Below are 19,673 nucleotides of genomic sequence, written 5' to 3' on the forward strand. Positions count from 1 at the left end.
TGAGGGTGAGTGAGGGTGAGGGGTTGAGGGTGAGTGAGGGTGGGTGAGGGTGAGTGAGGGTGAGTGAGGGTGAGGGTGATGGGTTGAGGGTGAGTGAGGGTGAGTGAGGGTGAGGGAGGGTGAGGGTGAGTGAGGGGTTGAGGGTGAGTGAGGGTGAGGGTGAGTGAGGGTGAGGGGTTGAGGGTGAGGGGTTGAGGGTGAGTGAGGGACCGCAAAGCTATGGGGGGCAGAAATACCACAGGAGGGGGCTATAGCATAAATACCACTGGGAGTTGATAGAGCGGGAAAACGGCCAGAGATTTGCAGGGCAGAGAGAGCACCACAGCGAGACAGCAAGGTGCGAACTCTGTGAGATATTGTGACCGGCGCACGGTGGGGCATTCCCAGGGTAGAAACGCACTGGGACAGTGGCAGGACAGAGAACCCGCGCGAAGCTGGAATGGCAAGAAGATCTCTGGGGTTGGTATGGGTTGAGTACCACTAAGGCTGGTAGGAGGGGTGTACCACGTGAGACTGGGGAGTGTGAAATAGGAGCAGCTTTGTGAAAAACGCCGGAGGGTGGTCCGTGGAGAATTTGGAGATTATTGAAAGCATGGCGGCGCCCCCAGATGTTCTTGTTCTGCGTACAGTGTTGTGGACGCGCAAATAGCCGGAAATACGTGAATTGCTCACGGCAGCAGCGGCGGTGTTGTTTTTGGCATATGCTGAGCTGCGGGAACGTGTCGGGGCGTTATTTCTTGTGAGAATATAATGTACATGTGTCAGAAGCGGGAGCAGAGGGAGTGGGAAGATGGAGAGACGGAAGGGTGTGGGCAGAGAGCAGCGGTAAGAGCAGGAATGGGGGGGGGGGGTAGGGAGCAGCTGAGAGGAGGAAAGGGAAAGGGGCCAGAGAGGCGCTGCCAGTGGAGCCAGCAGAGAAATTTAGAGATCGGGGAAAGGGAATTTACACAAAACCTGACCAGAAGGTGTAGAGAAGTGAAGAAAGGGAGCGAGCACTGGGAAGTAAAACAGAAAGGGGTAGAGTTGTACCGAGAGTGGAAACAAAGGAAACGGGGATGAGACACGGGTAGGGAGAGGCGGAGATCTGCAGTGAGATCGAAAACAGGAGGATAGAATGGAAAGTGAACGGACACGAAAACCCCAGAGAGTGAGAAGGAGAAAGACAGAGGGAATCAGACAGGGAGCAAAGATAAGGGGAAGCTAAACATAACAAGCAGCAGAGCAAGGCGTCAGTGTTGGCATTGATGGGGGTAGGGGGGAAGTGGGGATTTTAAAAAAAATGCGACACGGCGGGCAGGGGAGGGGGCGGAGCGGGTAAAATAAACAAACAAGACGGAGGGAAGAGAGGGGAGGGGGGAGGAGAAATGCGACACGGCGGGAAGGGGAGGGGGCGGAGCGGGTAAAACAAGACGGACGTGCACGCGCTTTTAAGCTCAATGCGCATGCGCATTGAGCTTAAAAGTCACGGGCACTGCAAGGAATCGCCACGATTCCTTGCAGTGGATAAAGAGTGGATAAGCCCCCATAGTCTCGCTTGCTCGATGCGCATGCGCATCGACAGGCGAGACCTAAAAAGGAAAGGGGAAAAAGAAATGAATGAGTGAGAGAGAAGCAAAGGGGAGAGGAGAAAAAAAGAGGAAGGGCTGAAGGGAGGGGAGCAAGAGTAAGAAGGATGGAAAGAGGGAAGGAAGAAAGGAAAAACGAAGGAAGAAAGGAAAAACGAAGGAAGAAAGGAAAAACGAAGGAAGAAAGGTGGAGGGGACAAGGGGTGAAAGGAAGGAAGGGGAGGAAGGATAGAAGAAGGATGAGAAATGGAAGGGGAGGAAAGAATTTAGAATATGGAGGAGGAAAGCATTAGAAGGAAGGGGAGGGAGTAAAGAAGAAACAAAAGGTTTGAAGTCATTCATCCTTTGCTAGGTCATGTAGTCTCCGGTGCTTTATCTATGCTCTCCTGTATCTTTACTAATCTGCATTTGGTGCTTCCTCTGTGCTCTCCATTATCCTTTACGACCACTATGCCAGCATGTATACCTATCACCCACTGCACCCTGTGTTCTCAAGTATCCAGTCCTTCCTTTATAGCTTCTTGCTTCTGTTGCTTCCTCTATGTCCTGATATATGCTTAGCTTCCTCTAAGCCATCCAGGATGCTGGGACTCATCTAAGTCCTGCTGTTTCCTTTGCTTCCTCAGGGCCTTCCAGCATCCTGTGCTTCCATTATGCTTCCTGCCTCTTTTGTTTGCCCCATGTTTTGATTCTTTTGGGTTTTCCTATCCTTCCTTTAAACTCTCATGTATCCACTTACTTCTTTTGTGCCACCAGAATCCAGTGCTTCCACTATACTCTCCAGTATCCTGGAGCTTTCTCTGTCCATTCTGAATACTTGTGCGCCTTTGTGATCTCTATCCTCTCCTATATCCCTGGAATGATAGAACATCCTTTAATGTGCTTGATGGTCTTCCACAGGGCATCCTCGACGTCCGTGTCACCTTTCTGGTGGCAGCTTTGATGCAGTAGAGGTGAGCCCGAACAGGAAGCTCTGGAATTATCTGCATAGCAAACAGCCACCACGTCCAGCTATGAAGGACAGGGTGATCAAGTGGATATCCAGCCCTGCCAAGTCCCACCCATCAGGAGTTAGAGTAACTCATTTCAGTGTGGTGGTCTGCCTCACCGCACTGAAATGCATTGTCACACATTTATAGCGCCTCAGCCATCTGCCGGAACGCTGCAATTTAGGCAGTCTCTCACACAGGTAGGCGGTCTAGTTGTTACCTCTACGCAGCTATTTAGACAGTCTCTGACAGGAAGGTTGTCTAGTTGGTACCATTATGTGTCCCTGTAACATAACGAGACATCCCACTTTGGAGGGTATCCTCCATTTAATAAACAATGAAACTAAATCTTGTGGCGTGCTGTGCAGGCGTGTTGCACAGTAGAGAACGGGAAAGCTATTTGGGTGCCACATTTAGTTGAATCAGAGCGGATAAGATGTTTCATCCTTTTCTTTTTTTTTCATTGTGTTACTGGATTGGCTATATTTACGGGTTTTACATTCGTGTATTCACTGCTCCTCCATCTAGGAGGATGGCGAAAGACTTCAGTTTGAGGGCGCCCCTAAATGCATATCAGTCATCTGTCCCTGCCCCGGTGAGCAATGTTAATAAAAGCTCATGAGTTATTCGACTAAGTGTACAAAGGGACATCACAATGCAGCAAAACGATGGGAATCAGACTAACATAAAAATAAGTCAACGTATTTGCGGCATGAAACCCCTGCTGCCGGGCATTCACTTGTCTTCAAGGGACACAGAATAGTGTCTATTCCAAACGTGCGCTGCAGCTTTAACAAGCATTTGCAATGCAATAGGTCTCGCATTAATTACGTTTGAGCTACTGGCATTGCTAAATATTGCAACACCAACTGCAACAAAAGTCTATAAATTGTAGGCCAAAAAAATGTGTATTTATTTTTTTAGCAATGGTGTCATGCTGTGCTTTAGATGAATATGTTTAAAAGTAAAGTGCGCCATACTGAGATTGCTACAATAGTTAATTGTGGATGCGTTATTAATTGATGTGTGCACTGATGGCTGGTGGTGTGTGTGCCTGGTGGAAGTGTGCACTGCCGGCTGGTGGTGTGTTTGCCTGGTGAAAGCGTGCACTACGGCTGGTGGTGTGTGTGTGCCTGATGAAAGCGTGCGCTGACGGCTGGTGGTGTGTATGTGCCTGGTGAAAGCGTGCACTGGCGGCTAGTGGTGTTTGTGCCCGGTGAAAGCGTGCACTGACGGCTGGTGGTGTTTATGCCCGGTGAAAGCGTGCACTGACGGCTGGTGGTGTTTGTGCCCGGTGGAAGCGTGCACTGACGGCTGGTGGTGTTTGTGCCCGGTGGAAGCGTGCACTGACGGCTGGTGGTGTTTGTGCCCGGTGGAAGCGTGCACTGACGGCTGGTGGCGTTTGTGCCAGTTGAAAGCGTACACCGACGGTAATGTGTGTGTGGTTGTGTGTGTGTGGTTGTGTGTGTGTGGTTGTGTGGTTGTGTGTGTGTGGTTGTGTGGTTGTGTGTGTGTGGTTGTGTGGTTGTGTGTGTGTGTGGTTGTGTGTGTGTGTGTGTGTGTGGTTGTGTGTGTGTGGTTGTGTGTGGTTGTGTGTGGTTGTGTGTGATTGTGTGTGTGTGTGGTTGTGTGTGTGTGGTTGTGTGTGTGAGTGGGTGAGAGGATGGTTAGATGTGTGGGTGAGAGATGCTTTGCCCTGGATGGCCTGAGCGCGCTGTTGGCTCATCGCAGGAAAGTGGTATTCTGTAATCAGACATTCCAGCGATAAGGAAGCGCGACTCTCCTATGACAACTCGCTGAGAGATGCGTTGCACACATTTTCTTTAAAAACAGTAAAAACGCAGAGGAACAGACATGGTGACAGGATTAATTTGCTTTCAGTTTGACTGCGACTTGGTATGAAGGCAGGAGGCAATGAATGCTCGGGTCCCGCATCAGAGCTAAAACTCTAGCCCGGCTTCTGGTGGGGAAGGCAGGAAAGTGGCACGTGCTGCGTGGGCACTGCTTCGGGGTGTGGGGGCAGATCAGAAAATCCTATTTTAAAGCCGCTGCTCCACATAGTACAGCGCAGCGCGGGGTTGTCAGCTGTAAATAAAACAAGCCTTTGTTGATCACAAACAGTAAATATGTTGGCTCAACACTTCTAATGCAGCACCAGATGCAGCTCACGTCTGCAAAACGTTCCTAAGCAAATGGACGGAGGGGTTATAAAACACCCGCCCCCCCACTCCACTTCAAAAGCAAACCCAAGGAATTCTTCTGGTCGAGTAAGGGGAGCCCATAACACTTATCTCAAGGAAGCACATTCCTCAAACGTTCGCAAAACAAGTGCACTTTTATCAGAAACTAAAGGTGTTTTGTAAAATAAAAAAAACAAGCCAGATAGCTGCGCTGCAACTCAAATGGTATCTTGGATGCAGGCTTTAGTAACGCTGCAAGACCAGCTATGCTTCTACCTTGCAAAGTTAAATGACTCCGTCCTCCACCGAGACACTGTCATGGTGAAAGGCTCACGCTTCGAGGCATCTGTTACGTGGGCTAGAAGGTGCTGCTTCCAAAAAATAAACATGACGGCATCCAGCAGAGCAGGGGTAAAATCGGGAAACGCTCCCCCCTCCCTCCCTCTCTACAAGTCAGGGAAACAGAGTGAAGCTGTAAGCCTGCACACGTCTGAATGCAGCCAGCAAGTTGCTTGTAAGGTGCTCACAGCTGTGAGGCTCCCAGGCTGCTAATCCGATTCTGTAGTGAACAGAGTAACCTGGAGGAGTGTGAGGAGAGGACTACGTGTGTTACTAAAATAACCAGCGCAGCATAGGCAGTGTGCAGTGCTGCTTACGAAAAATTTAAAATATTGAAAAATTTGAGTTTGCGAGCCACGCCGAAGAAAACAAAGATGCAGCTCGGTAAACATCAGAGCAAACCCTTTAAGGCGAACACAGAGATTCACAGAGTGAGAGACCGTAAGTTTGTACAGCAGTTGGAGCTGACAACTTGAGATCTGGGGATCTGTGTTCGAGCCTAGGCACATCTTGCTGATTATGGACAAATCACTTACTCTTTCCCCCTGGCCGCCCTTAATGTACTAATAAAAAACAAATGGGCAAATCACTTATTCTTTCCCCCTGGCCGTCCTAAATGCACTAACAAACAAGGGAGAGCAGAGGAGAAGCACACAAGGGAAACAAGGACTGGGCGAAAAGGGAGGGGGGAATGCCAGCAGGAAAAGTGATGGGGTGCGCGCACAAATGGTGATCACTTTCGCGGCTGCTTTGATGTTCAGTGGCCGCGCGGCTCACTGAGAACATCAAAGCGGCCGCGAAGGTGATCACGCAGGCTGACAAATGGTGTGCGCGCCCGGCGCACGTGCACTGTATCCGATCCGCCTGCAGCCTTTGGGAGCACTTTCAGAAGCCCCTTACTTTATATCTCGCAGAGTATCACTTACGCGATAGCTAGGCGAGACCTAAAAAGCACAACTGACAAGCCTGTAACTATCGGCGGTGATGGACTACAGTGAGTTCACTCACATGAGGTAGTTCTATAGGCTCCTGACAGTCTCAGAGTTGCCAGTGCGACACGGTCCCCTAGCCAGCACTGAGGCAGTTCGCAAACAAAAGTGGGACTGTGGCTAAGTGCAGAGACTTCCAGATTTTTTTTTTTTTTTATCTGTGAGCTTGGGCCCACTGGTGTAGGTGGTTCATGTCCTGGAGAGGCTCTGAATAATAGCACCGTGGGAGTCTGTTGTGATTCACGTGAACTGTTGGGTTTCCGGTGAGCAAGTTATTTTATATTCAGATCTAGCTGGGCCCATCTCAATTCCTCACGCCATCAGCTATGCTTTTGTTCAGGTGCCATCCTGGATGGTGGATAGGTGCAGCTTAAAACCCTAATGCCAGTATAAAATAAAATGTTAAAAATCTGCTTTTCACTTCACAAATATTAAACTATGCTTTTGAGCTTCCATAATCTATTTGTGACCAAAACGAGGGCCTCCCTCTGTCAGTTTTACAATGCAGCCGTGCTCAAAGCTCATGCCCCCGGCGAGAGACTCCGTCTTTTCTTATACTTTGCAGCAGTTCAGTTAGTTTCTTGTTGCTCAAATGGGTGTAAATTCTGATACTTATAGGTTTTCCATATCTTCATTGCTTGATTTTGCTCACGAAAATGTTTTCCCGATAGTCGTCGGAATGTCACTCATTACACTGAAATTATAGAAATGTCACACAGAGCAATCAGAAACCTTAGCCGCTATCGATAGCTTTTTACCTGCTTAAACTAAAACAATGTCAGGCCAGAATGAGCTTAACAAGTAGTGACTGCACCACCTCTGCAAAAGCCACGTTGCTTACCACACCTTACCACAGTTCTGATGAGTTCTATTTGAATAATAGAACAATATAATGGGACTTAAATCACAAGGAAAAAATGCAAGGCAAAATAGCAGTGCACTCAAATTGCAGGCACTGTCTCCCGTGAATGTACTGCTTTATGCCCTGTTCACTTCACAGTATAAGGGCGACTAGGGGCTTCACACTGGTTCTGTACACACATTTGTCATATATATAGGGTAGAGGCGGGTGAGGTAACAGGGGCTGGAGGTTCCACACTGGCACTGTACACACTCATTTCTCATATACGGGGTAGATGTGGGCCATTGAAAACTTTAGCTAGATGCCTGGCTCTCGCTCAGCTCGACATCCTCTAGGACCCTCAAGCACAAAACGAGCCAAGATTCTTGTGGCTTCTGCCTGCCACCCAAAGCTGTAACGTCATGTGTCAAGAGTTGAAGGCGAAGCTTTAATCTTTGATGAAAAACAGGCGAGCAAGAGCCATCTAGTGGTTGGATTGCATAATGAGAAACTGGGATCAATTCCGGTTTCAGTGCTTGTTTAAAGTGTGTGATCCTTGGCAACTGTTAATTCACCGTGCCTCCCTCTTACTCATTACCATATATGAGCATGGGCTTAAGAACCAACTGGGACAATGGATATATCCCCACCTGATTTTTGAGCAGGGTGACGCCATGACCAGTATCATCCCTATATTTAGAAGTTGAAACTTATTTTAAACAGTGGGAGAAAGTCTCTCTGAAGCCACGCTGCACATCATCCAAGTCTAATGGAAGTGCTGTATGTAAAGCGATGAGCAAACTCTGTGGGGTCTCAGTGGAGTTTGTCAATTATTCAACTGCAGTCAGGGGTGTCGAGCCTCTCCTTAAGACGTTCTTTTATCAAGCTAGGCGAGCCAGCAAAGTACGAGAAGGTAGGGGATACTATTTTCTGTTACATTACTGCTGGCTCAGCTGGTCTGAGAAAAAAAAATTGAAGGTTCAGCACTCCAATTAAATAATTACCTAACAACAAAGGGGGCTCTGCACTGTACCCTCGCAGAGTTTGCTCCTGTAGCATGATTTCAGACAGGCATGTTCAGTCGCTCTTTAGTTTCTGCAGAACCACTCAAACAAAGCAGGACATTACATCTTATGACAACGAACATGCATGCTATAAGTGTACTCAACGTTGAAGGACCAGAAAGGGCGGTGGGGCATAACTGAGGGACGTGTGGGGAGAAATCAACATAGGGGGTGGAACTGTGGAACAACAGACCTTGGGGGACCCTTAGGGGTGGATATAAAAAAATGAGACATGGTGCAGGAAGCAATGGATGAGCTGGGGGTGGAGGAGCCGGAAGCAACGCAAGGGAGAGCAGGTGTTTGAGAGGGAGGAAGCAACACAAAAAGTAGACAGCAGGAAAACACATCCACTTTCCTAGAGTACTGGGGGGCAAAAGTAGTTCCCAGACTGTGCACGTAGATGGGTGCAAGTCAACCAATCAAAAGGAAGCTATACTCCAAAGGAGCAAATGAGTAAAAAAGCCAACCAATGATAAGCAATGGTGTAGCCTAAAGTCCACTATACCTTTTGGCATGGTTTACAAAAAGTTTTTTGGTAACAAGCCGCGAAAAGTGAAGACCTAATAATGGTTTATCTGCTATCAATGACATGGGGGTATTCTACCACCAAGTCAATTAATATGAATTAATACCTATATTCAAGCCTACCAGTGAAAAGCTGTGAACAGTGAAGCTCCTATTTCTACTGACATTAACGAAGGCCTCATTCAGACTCCTCTTATATCATTTAAAAAAAAAAAAGTGTTGAGCTTCCTATCCAACATTCCCAAAGTCCTGCCCCGTTTGGGAGACTATACATTATTTCATATATTATTTGCCATAATTAACCAACTCTTATTTGGTGCAAAGTGCACACATTACAAGCCCTTGGGACAAAGGTATGTACAGCAGCACTATGTACATACGACTGTTTCGCATTAAAAGAAACGTCCAAGGTTATTACACTATGCGAAATCAGTTGGACAAGGACATGCCCTGCACGTCTTACCTAGGAAAGGGCAACACTAGCCATCCCCCACTTCTCCAGGCTGCTGAAAAATGAATGTTGGACTTTTGCTACAGGGATGCAACGGTAATTAAAGGTGCAAAGTGGGCACTCCTCTGCAGTACCGGGGGAGCGAGGATAAGGAGTAGTACCCAACAGTATTCCTACTGTGTGTGGCACATAGGTCTTTCGTGGAGACATCAAGTTTACAATAATCACTGGAAAAGCCAATAGGTCTGCATTTAATGTGTCAACAAGTGCACACACAGGCATGATGAACAAGAGTGTCTTTGTGCAAGAAAAAGCTGCCAGGGTGAGAGGCACGCAGATTTAAAATAGTATCCCATGTACTGCAATGCATGCACTGAATAACAGGGGAAGGGATACACCCAAACAACCAGGGCTCACCGTCCCCCCTGCCAAGAAGTTGGGCCACACAGAAAAATGCTGAACTTGTCCCGGTGTAATTTTCAGACACCAGGACACGTTCAGCAGCACCTGCACGATGCCCGCTTTCCATTCCCAGAAGCAACGTGCAGGCAGCGAGGGAACCTTTTTTCACCTCAAGGTTGGACGAAGTTAAGGGGCCATCCTACCTCCTTTTGTTTGTATATGCTGACTGGGGCCCGCCTGGAACCTTACATTCAAATGTAAATGCCACGGAGGGAAACAAAGGCACACAGCTTCAGCTTGCCTTCTCTTCAAAGGTACTTAGGAGAGGCATGCTTTTGCCTTTGTTCTGTCTCTGTATATAACTGCAGACACTAAGACTGTAAGATGGGTTAGTCTGTCCCAGTATTTACACAAATAATTTAAATAGCACTATTTTAATTTATAGCACTATTTTATTTATTTTATAGGGCTACGTCGTGGCGTCTTGAGGTCATTTGCATATTGTCTTACTTGGTTAGTCCCCCCACATCTTGTTATAGGACTTGTGCCCAGCAAACAACTAATATGGATAGGAAAGAGATGAATAATCCTACGGGCTAATAATCCAAGATGCGACTGGAAGTTTCAAGTGAATGGCTAAAACAGGCAGGTCAACAGGAGTTAACGGAGCAAAGGAGCGGATTCAAAGCTCATTATGTGTAGTTTTTAAAGAAAAGGTCTTCTGAGACAGCTGCACGGGAAGACCCCGACCTAACAATATGTGTGATCAGTACAGGTGCCTGGCGAGAAGCAAAACCTAACTTTCATGCTTAGCAAACACCAAATCTGAAAAACACACCATTTTTAGCACCTTGCTGATTTACAGACATCTCTACCAAGAATACAAAACAAAGTTCTAGTCGTAATACGCACGGTAGCAGACACCGACCACCCTCGTGCATACCACAACTTGTCAAACGTTTAGCATCACAATTCTACACATCAACGTTTCCCAACAGCTGTTTGTTTGCACACATTGTTTGGGGCAATTGCCCCCCAAATACAGACTTCAATAGAGTGGTACTCCTCACGGATCACTGGTCCGAAGCTGCGAGCCGCACTGGCCCACCCCTCGCATGCACACAGAGTACTCACATGCCTCCGATGGTGACGGTCGCACAGGTGCGCTCGGAGAACGAGGGCACGGTTTCCGTGGCCGCGCTGGCTGGGCGGATGTAGTCGATGTTGACATTCACCTGCAAGAGAGAACCACAACATTAGGGATTCACGCAGATCAGAAGAGGCACGCTTGGCAGAGACACTGCAGGAACGGGTTGACATGACTGGCTGATTCAAAATGTGGCACTTTGATGTTAACATGTGAAGCGCTCCACGGGCAAGTGGACATGAGTTTCACTCTTCATGAACATTCATCGACTCAACACTCCACCAATTTTAGGTCTCGCCTGAGACAGTGCATGCTGCGCTGTCTCTTCGAGACATTTAGTAAGTGGCTTTTAAAAGTGCCACCAGAGGTTTTGCTGGCCTACAGCTTGTGTTCACAAGCTTGTGCATGTGCACAGCTACCATCTGTGTTTTCATTGCTGTAATCAGGCTCCTCTGCTTGCACTACCCCCCTCCCTTTTCCCCCTCCCTCCTGGTCAGCTTCATTTGTTTCTTCTAACTGTGAACCATGCTTCTCTGCTCGCCCTCCCCCTCCTTCCTCCCCCTCCTCTTCGTCAGTTTCATTTGTGTCTTCTATCACTGTGAATTCTCCTGCTTCCACCAGGCACACACACCACCAGCCGTCGGTTCGCGCTTCCACCAGGCACACACCACCAGCAGTCAGTGCACGTTTTCACAAGGCAAACACACCACCAGCCGTCGGTGCACGGTTCAATCAGGCACACACACCACCAGCCGTCAGTGCACGCTTCCACCAGGCACACACACCACCAGCCATCACACACTACCAGTTGTCGGTGCATGCTTCCACCAGGCACACAAAACCAGCCGTCGGTGCACGCTTCCACCAGGCGCACACACACCACCAGCCGTCAGTGCAGCAGGCAGGCCCTTCCCAGTTTCTTGGTAAATATGTGTTCGATGCCTGGGAGGGAGTGGGTTGAGTTTCCTTAAACCATGCTGAGTATGCAGGTGCAGTGCATGAACTCCTGTGTGAGTGAGTCATGCTGCCTGGGGCTCACTCACTCCACACTTGTAAACTGCGCCTGCACCAGGCTTTTTCTCATTTGCAAAGTTCTGCGCATGCGCACAGCTAGGCAGCCCCCACACCCCCGGGAATGACTGCTTCCTACAACCAGAATGGAAACATTCAGAGCAATGAAGACAAGTTCATTTGATGCAAAGAACTGTTAAGAAAAACCGTGTCCAGCTATTGTAGATCTGGCAACTTCAACAAAACAGCAACAAAAATCAAACAAGCTTTGGCATAGCCAATAGGTCTCGCTTTTTGGACCCTATAAGTGTTTAGTTATGCAGCAGAATATCCTTGGTGCAACACCAACTGTTGCATGGCTAAACACTTATAAGGTCCCAAATGCGAGACCTATTGGCTATGCCAATGCTTGTTTCTTTAATATCATCAGATATGAAAGACTCACATTCTTTTGAGTAGGTGCTATGAAGTGACTTCTGTAAAAACAAATGTACCCCAATCACTATCTAAGTGCAAGGGGCACGTCAAAATATTTTTGACAAAACTGCATTAGTCTTTGCTTTATGCATTCCTTGAATCAAAGACTGTGCTGAGGCTGCCCCAGAGCCAACTTCGCAGCTAATGGAGGACACACTGAACTGCAGAAGGGATGGGAAACTGGGAGATCAGCCTTCTCCAAGATGACACAATCTGTTCGAGAGAAAAACAGCAAGAGGGCATCGCAGTCAAAGAGTAACTCCAAGGTCCCAGACTCCTCATGTCTACCAAAGACATGCTTCAAACGCCACAACAGAGCCTTCCAACAAACACAATCGCTCCCAATGAGAGAACATCAGATAATTGTGGCAAACGGCCACTCACTGCTTGAATCTATGGCTTTTTGAGCACACACTCAATCTGACATACAGGTGTGTCAGTCTTCGAGAGTTAAAATCCTATAAACCACCAGCTACAGTGAAGCAAATACCAGATTCGACCAACCCAAACCATATTTCGACTGAAAAAACTGCTGCGCGGAAAACAGTGGTCACCTTCAGTGACATTAAACAGTATCGATATTTTTGTATTTTATAGACCGCAGTATTTATAATCTGTTTCAACTGCAGAAGCCCCCATTTTGTGATGTGGTAGAGTTGTTACGAGAATAGTTCTAGCTCTGAACACAAAAGTTTCACCCACTTCACAAGTACTGGCCTGGCGAGTGAGGCTGATAAACAAGGATGATGCTCTTATTTGCCACAATAATTGCAATTGTGCAGTGAGGCAGACACAAAATACTGATTTCTTCAGTGGGACAGGTTCTTCCCAGGTTGCAGGATACTTGTGTAGAGGTTGACATGCCTCCAAGAGTATAGGGTTATACAGGTAACTGTAATGCTGGTTATTCTAGGAATAATGCACCAAATGAGTATCTTATGGACTAGGGAAGAACGAGTTGATACATTTTCGCATTAACCACTACAGCATCCCACAAGACAAAAAAGCTTTATGATAGGTTACAATTCAGTGGTGTACTAGGAAGGTAAAAGCAGCCGTGGATACACCGCGTTCTTACTCGACCCACACTGTATGGAGTGAGTGTAGCAAGGGAGTCCAACCTCCTTCAAAATGATTTGAGAGGGCAAATAATTGTTTGCAAGAAAATTGTGTCTGTTCCACCTGCACAGTTTGCCAGGCTGGGAGGTCAATAATCCATATTTACGAATTCCCCTCCAAAAGTAACAACTTAGCCCTCAGGCTATTGGGTTTTATCCCATTTCCCATAGGGCCTGTCCAGGCTTGGTCCAATTTGATAGCTTTTAACTGGGAAATCATCCTTTGCAAACTTGCCTGTGGATCATGCTTCACAGATGCCTTCCCATCCTAGCAGGTCTTCTCAGGCTGTCCGTGCATTTAAACACTATGCCAGTACCTCACTGGTTATCAATAAAGTCCCTCAAATTATTTGGTCTCGCAATCGTCGGAGCTGAGGAAGATGGAATTGATGCTTTGCGAATTGCACATTTTCCATTCAGATGATTTAGCGTTAGATCGCTGACCTCCAGCGTGTACAACCAAGGTCTCCACTAGAAATACTCTCTGACCAGTAAAGATTATAATATTAAAAACTAACCACTGCAATGAAACTAAATAAGCCACAAACTGCAAGTGCTGTTTAGTCAGCACAAGGTAAGAATCTACATCACTGCAGCAACTCTGTGGTTGCAACTATGAAAAGAGTGAGAGACGCGGAGCCAAGAAAAAGACTTTGCATGTACATGAAAGGTAGCACGTGTGCAGGCGAAGAAGTCTAGAAACTATGGTCCACAGTTCACAACATCGAAATAGAGTCTTCCTGTCACCTGCATGATATAAAACATGATCGCAGGAGTGGGTGAGGGATTAATGAAGGGTCCCTCCCATATCAGAAACCCATTATAACAAACACCATTGATAATTAAGAGACGTAAATGGTATCGTAGACAACTACTTGACCTCAATTTTTGTTGCCTATTATTCCGAAAAGGGATAACCACTGCATCTACTATGGTCTGCCTACTGAATTTGTATTCCTCAGAACCCACGTATGCCAATGGAAAGCCTGGGGCCATCTTTCTGCTGTTATAGACTGAAGGTTCTCGTCAGTTGAAATCAGTTAATGCCATGTCTACATTTTGCGGATGGATGATTAAACCTACCCAGCTGGTTAATGTATAGCTACCATCTTTTCAGACTATTAAGGGCTACAAGAATCCAATCACCATTTCAAAACCAGAGTTTGAACTCTAGCATTAAACTCTGGTGTCAGTACAACCATCCTCACAGAATTAAGGAGACTCAATCTTGTTCTCCCTCCATGGCACTGTTTTATGCTGCCTGCAAAGTCAAAAGACCAATGAAATAAGATCACATTACCCCAATCAAATTACCTATAATGGCTCCCTTGTGACTGACCAGTGTTCAAGATATGCAGTGTAATTTGTAAGATCGTGCCAATCATTAAGTAATCCTATCTGGCTAGACTGGTCTGGAGTGGAGGAGCTAAGGCAGAACTCGTAACTGACAAATCCGATACATCGCAAGCATAGTTCCCTGAAGCCTTGGGATCATAGATTCACACTTCAGAACATATCTAGAAAGCAATCCTTAGTCAACTAATCTTAATCTTGCTTAGATCGCAAGAAATATATAGGGCATGCCAAAAACAAAGCTTAAGCAAATACTACTTAAAAAAAAAAAAACCTATTTCAACACGAGAAAACTCATCTATGCACAAAGACTTATCCCTGTCCCTATCCAGAATTTAAAGACACAGAAAGTGATGGGATGATGCTTCCTATAAGTGTAACCACTTGCAATTGCTGGGGTAGCATTCCAACCCATTGTTCTTTTTCCCCATGCCACTTCAGCTTAGACCAAGCCATATCCAAATCAGTCTTGGTCCTGCTCGATTGGGAACACTCCAATCTGAACTGCGTAGCCAGTTCCTCTGGGACCCCCATCTGGGCATACAATTGGTCAATTAGGCAGTTGCAAACACACTAAAGGGTATACCTAGATGTGCGATCCACGCTTACTGTCACTGGAGCCAAGCTACACCCGAATGACCAGTTCCAATCAATGCAAAGCCAGTTTTGAGTTGCTTATGTCCCAGTTCAGTGAGGACATGGCCTGGCGGTTTGGACTGGACTGTTCCTATTGAATCAGGGTCAAGGCTGATATGCATGTGCCTGGAACCAAACTAAGGTGACATGGTGGCCAAAAGAACGATGGATTGAAATGCTTCCAAGAACAATTGCCAGTGGTTCACCTTATTTTAAGCATTTCTCCCATCACCTTTTCTGTTTGACATATACAGAATCTTGCTGAAATAAACTGGTCCGCAAGCACTATATTAAGAACCCTACACGGCCTACAAAAATCTAAGCAGTGCAGTTCACAACCAACCTTCCAATTAGCGGTGGCGCTTGGAGTAAACCATTTCCCAACGCCCATCGCTTATACAAAATAATTGACGTTTGTCTTGGCGGCGGGGAGTATTTGACATCCTGTCAGGCCAGCACTCTTCCACCTCCTATGTTTGAGTAAGGAAGGCAGATTGGACAAATGCCGGGGCAGCGGCAGAGCCCTGGCGACTGCTTGCCTGCTCAGATACAAGGCGCAGGCAAACAAATACAGTAAACAGTGGCTGCGTGCGCATCCGAGGTTCATTTGCAAAAAAGACCGGAGGGGCTATTGACTGCAAGGGCTTAGATGGTTTGTCAAGGAGGCTGAAGTAATGGGTCAGCATACTTCATTACTCTGTCCAATTAAGTCATGGTGTCCCCGCATTGATATCTTCAAGTATCTATTAAATTGTGTATAATTGGCCAACACGGCTAAGCCTTGTATTCATGCAGTAATGGCTTATTGACCCGCTCTGACCAACTTTGACAAGTAAACCCAGGCTGTCATAATAAGTAACACGATGCTGCTTACCACAGACTGCGCAGTGGGCGGGAGGCGCGTGAAAGTCATGACGCAGCCTCGCTCCGGGCGTTCCTCGTGCTTCCTGTCTTGTGCGCCGCGAGCCCGCTTTCAAAGCGCACGCCGCCTCGTGGCTACGGCTCCGCAACCTGGGTCCTGAAGGGCATAGTTCTTGTTCTCCGCGCGACGGCGTGCGTGTGTGCACCGCACCTCGCTGCCCCAGCTCTCCTAACGGTGTACACTGTTCATCGTCTCCACAGACCTCAATACAGTATGCAGAGCATCTGTCATAGATCGCTCCTCATACAGTGCAGGCTGTACCGCACCCATAGTGCCCTTAACACAGTGTACACTGTGCAACCTCGCCACAGCTCCCAAAACGGTGTGTACTGCACCATACGTCGCACCTCCATAACATGTGCACTGCAAACGTCAACGCGCTTCATACAGTGCAATGCACCAGTGCTAGCTCCTCAGTGTGAACTGCACCGCGCCATCGGAGTGTGCATTGTGCCGTCGCAATAGCACCTCTTGCGGAGCATCTCACTGCCACGCCCCATACAGTGTGCACCGCACTCCGTAATACAGGGCATGGTACTTCGCTATCCTAGCTCGCCTTGGTATGCATTGTAAATTGTAATCACCCTCGGAGCGAATCAGAGCACTGAACCGCCTGTCAGTTTCTCTTGCAGTGTGCACTGCACTCTGCTTCCTAGACTACACTGACCTCACCATCAAACCCCAAATAGTGTGCACTGCACCTCATATCATAGCTCCACATAATGTATATACGGAACACTGTTCGCATACTTTGCGTTATTTAAAGCTCTCCAGATACTGAGCACTGTAAGAAGCTGCCTCGTGCCTCATTTCAGCTCTTAATATGTAACTTCTCGTAAATGTAGCTATCTCTATTGTGAACGCTGTGCCTCACTGACCGCTCATGAAGTAGCTTTTTACCTCGTTTCACAGCTCATCATATATTCATCCGATTGTTGTAGCCCCCCTATATTGTGCAGAGTGCTTCCTTGTTACAGCTCCCAAATACTTTACATTCTACCTTGTATCTACCCGGAGTAGGCACTGCCCCTCACTGTAGCCCACATACTAAACATTTTAGCGCGTTACAGAATTTAACATATTTTACCCGTCATAACTCCCTATGTATATTGGCAGTAACTGACTGCTCTTGTTCCCACTATGCAATCACAATATAGCTCCTGGAACAATTCATTTGCTACCTTATTTTTTGAGTGGACCTTTGGATTTTCGCAACCGAAATGACTTCAGTGATGTAGCATTAATGGCAGAGAACCCCCACCCCGCACCTCCCCCCCCCCCACGCCCCACAGTGCTTGAAATTGAAAAATAGAAATGCAGGTACTGTGTACCAAAGTACCTGCTTGCTTCTGAGAAGTGCTGGTATTCTACAATCAAAAGTATTGGGTCACTCCTGAGAAGTGCTGGTACTTTATATCTTAAAATAAAAAAGTGCCGGTGCTCCGTACCGGACAGTACTGGCCCATTTAAAGCACTGTCCCCTCTAAACATTGTTCCAGAACCAATGAGCTATCAGACTACAGGTTTTTGAAGGAGAAAAAAACAGACTCCCCGTGAACCTGAACAGAGCAGCATGACAGCAGCATGCCTTCCGGAGTACTGTGATGATGCATTATACCACGTGACCTAGTACAATGAGGCAGAAGGCAAACTGGAGACTTAAAGGATATGGTCGAATGGCTGCTGTATTGCATCTATACTGATGATGTAGAACTCTTGTTGAGATCCAGAAGGATAAGGTAGAAAAAATACAAGCTGTATTGGAAGCGCACTTTATAGAGCTGTTTCGCCAGCGTAAAGTAGGCACTATGTGGAGAGCTAGAATAGTGACTAGGAACACTCAGTGCAGAGAGATGAGGGTGCCCCTTATAAGGTGTCAGGTCCCTGCGGTATTAAGTGATGGTAAAGAGGGGCGTGCACCAAGACGAATAGCTGCAACGGTACAGTGGAATGAGCCACACCTATTCAGCAAGAGTGTGATAAGGGTGTAGTATGTAGCTGAGGATGTATTTTGGGGCACACTGCTGCAAATATATTAATAAAGCATGGCATGGTAGAGCATTGTCATTTATAAATAACCAATTTTCCATTGAAATGGGCTTGAAATGTGCATCGACCTACAGTTTTATTGTTAACGTTTTGTAGCGCACAAATGATAATGGCCCAGGGAGCAACGCCAACCGATGGCGAGCCCGCAAGACAGGTGCGGGCCAGTTCGGGCCGGTGTTGGCAGCGCCAACGGTGGGGCAGCAATTTAGAATTTTTGCGGGCAGGACGCCCGCAATAGGCTATTGGCCAATAGGCGGGTGGGGGTTAGGTGGGCGCCTGGGCCGTCGCAGTGGCAGCCAGTCGAGGATAAAAGGTGGATTGCATCCCACATAGTAACCTGGTTTTTCTTCGCCTGGCTGCCCCCGACTACTTCGTTGCTGAGCCAGCGCCCTGGACATTGCTGCGCTGCTGCTCGGAACGCGGCGGTGAAGCGGCCTTTTTTCCCTCCCTCCCATCCCCTTAGACAGTCTTGTTCTTTTTAGAGGCGGGGTAGGATTCATGCTTGGTCACAAAACAGGTGGACAACCTTGGCATCCGTAACTGAAGTGCAGGACAATTCTGAATTAGGAAGCCTTTGGCTTAAAGCTGGGGTTGCTGTGGGGGTGTACAGCAGGGGTTGGGACTTCTGCTACAGCGATTTTCCCATGTCTCTCACGGTATTCCATTACAGTAGAGCCCTGGAGGATGTCGGGGGATGGTGGCTACGCCAGGGGTCCAGGGTATGGCCCGGTTGCCCAGGCCCATCCTCATTGGATGCTAGGGGGGATACCTTCTTGGGTTGGCTCTGGAATGGTTATTGTGGGGGTCCAGTTTTCATACTGGCCCACGCTGCCTCTATCTTGAGGGGCAGGTGAGTTTGCCTAGTGATATGCAACTTGTGGTATGGGGACCACAGTCCCGAATCATTTGGAATAGTCAATGCCATGGTGCCTGGGGGGTGGACAGCTATGACTCCTTTTGAGGGTCTGTTGCCAGGAAATCACATGCATTAGTTCCCCTAATCATCGTCTCTTAATGTACATATTGTAAATGTCATGTGAAAGTTTGGATAATCAAATACTTTTGTTGATATAAAATGTCGTTTTTATGTGGATTGTAATCCATACAGCCTGAGAGTTGTATATTCTCTAATGCAGTGATGGTATCTGTGTCTGACTCCCCTAAAGGAATTCCCATTTTGGGGAGGGATGATTTGGGTAGGTCTCAGGCCAGTCCCCCACCTGTGTGTGTGGAAAACGGGTGTCAGTGAATATTTAGCATTTTCGTATCACAATGTAACAGCAGGGAATAACAGCCGTTTCGCAAGGTGGTGTCACCAGGGAAGGCACTTGCTTCTCCTCGGTTTCCCTCACCTGTCCACAGTTTGTGAAGCTACAAGCAAAGTAGTAGCTGGTGACCGGAGGTCTCACCTACCTTCTTCCATCTATCCAAGGTCTCCACAGACTTCAGGCAGTTGAGAGAATGTGGTTCTCCACAGACCTAGGCTAGCGAAGAAACATGGCTTGGCACTCTGTTGTCAATGTGATGTCACTCAGAACCCTTTGATGAAAAACACCCCTGTTACTCACAGTTACCTATCTATAATTATATAAGTACAGCATGCCTCAAAACAGGA

General features: G+C 47.3%; 1 protein-coding gene across 1 annotated transcript in view; it reads right to left on the reverse strand.

Moving 5' to 3' along the window:
* Positions 1-19,673, reverse strand: part of SND1 (staphylococcal nuclease and tudor domain containing 1) — a 2,099,018-nt gene that overhangs the window by 1,464,134 nt on the left and 615,211 nt on the right. Inside the window, exon 12 of the mRNA XM_086918876.1 lies at positions 10,480-10,580. Within this exon, the coding sequence (XP_086775002.1) occupies positions 10,480-10,580 (101 nt within the window). The remainder of the gene's footprint in view (positions 1-10,479; positions 10,581-19,673) is intronic.

Source organism: Lissotriton vulgaris, chromosome 1_1 (genome assembly GCF_964263255.1).
Source record: "Lissotriton vulgaris chromosome 1_1, aLisVul1.2, whole genome shotgun sequence".
NCBI classification, from domain to species: domain Eukaryota; kingdom Metazoa; phylum Chordata; class Amphibia; order Caudata; family Salamandridae; genus Lissotriton; species Lissotriton vulgaris.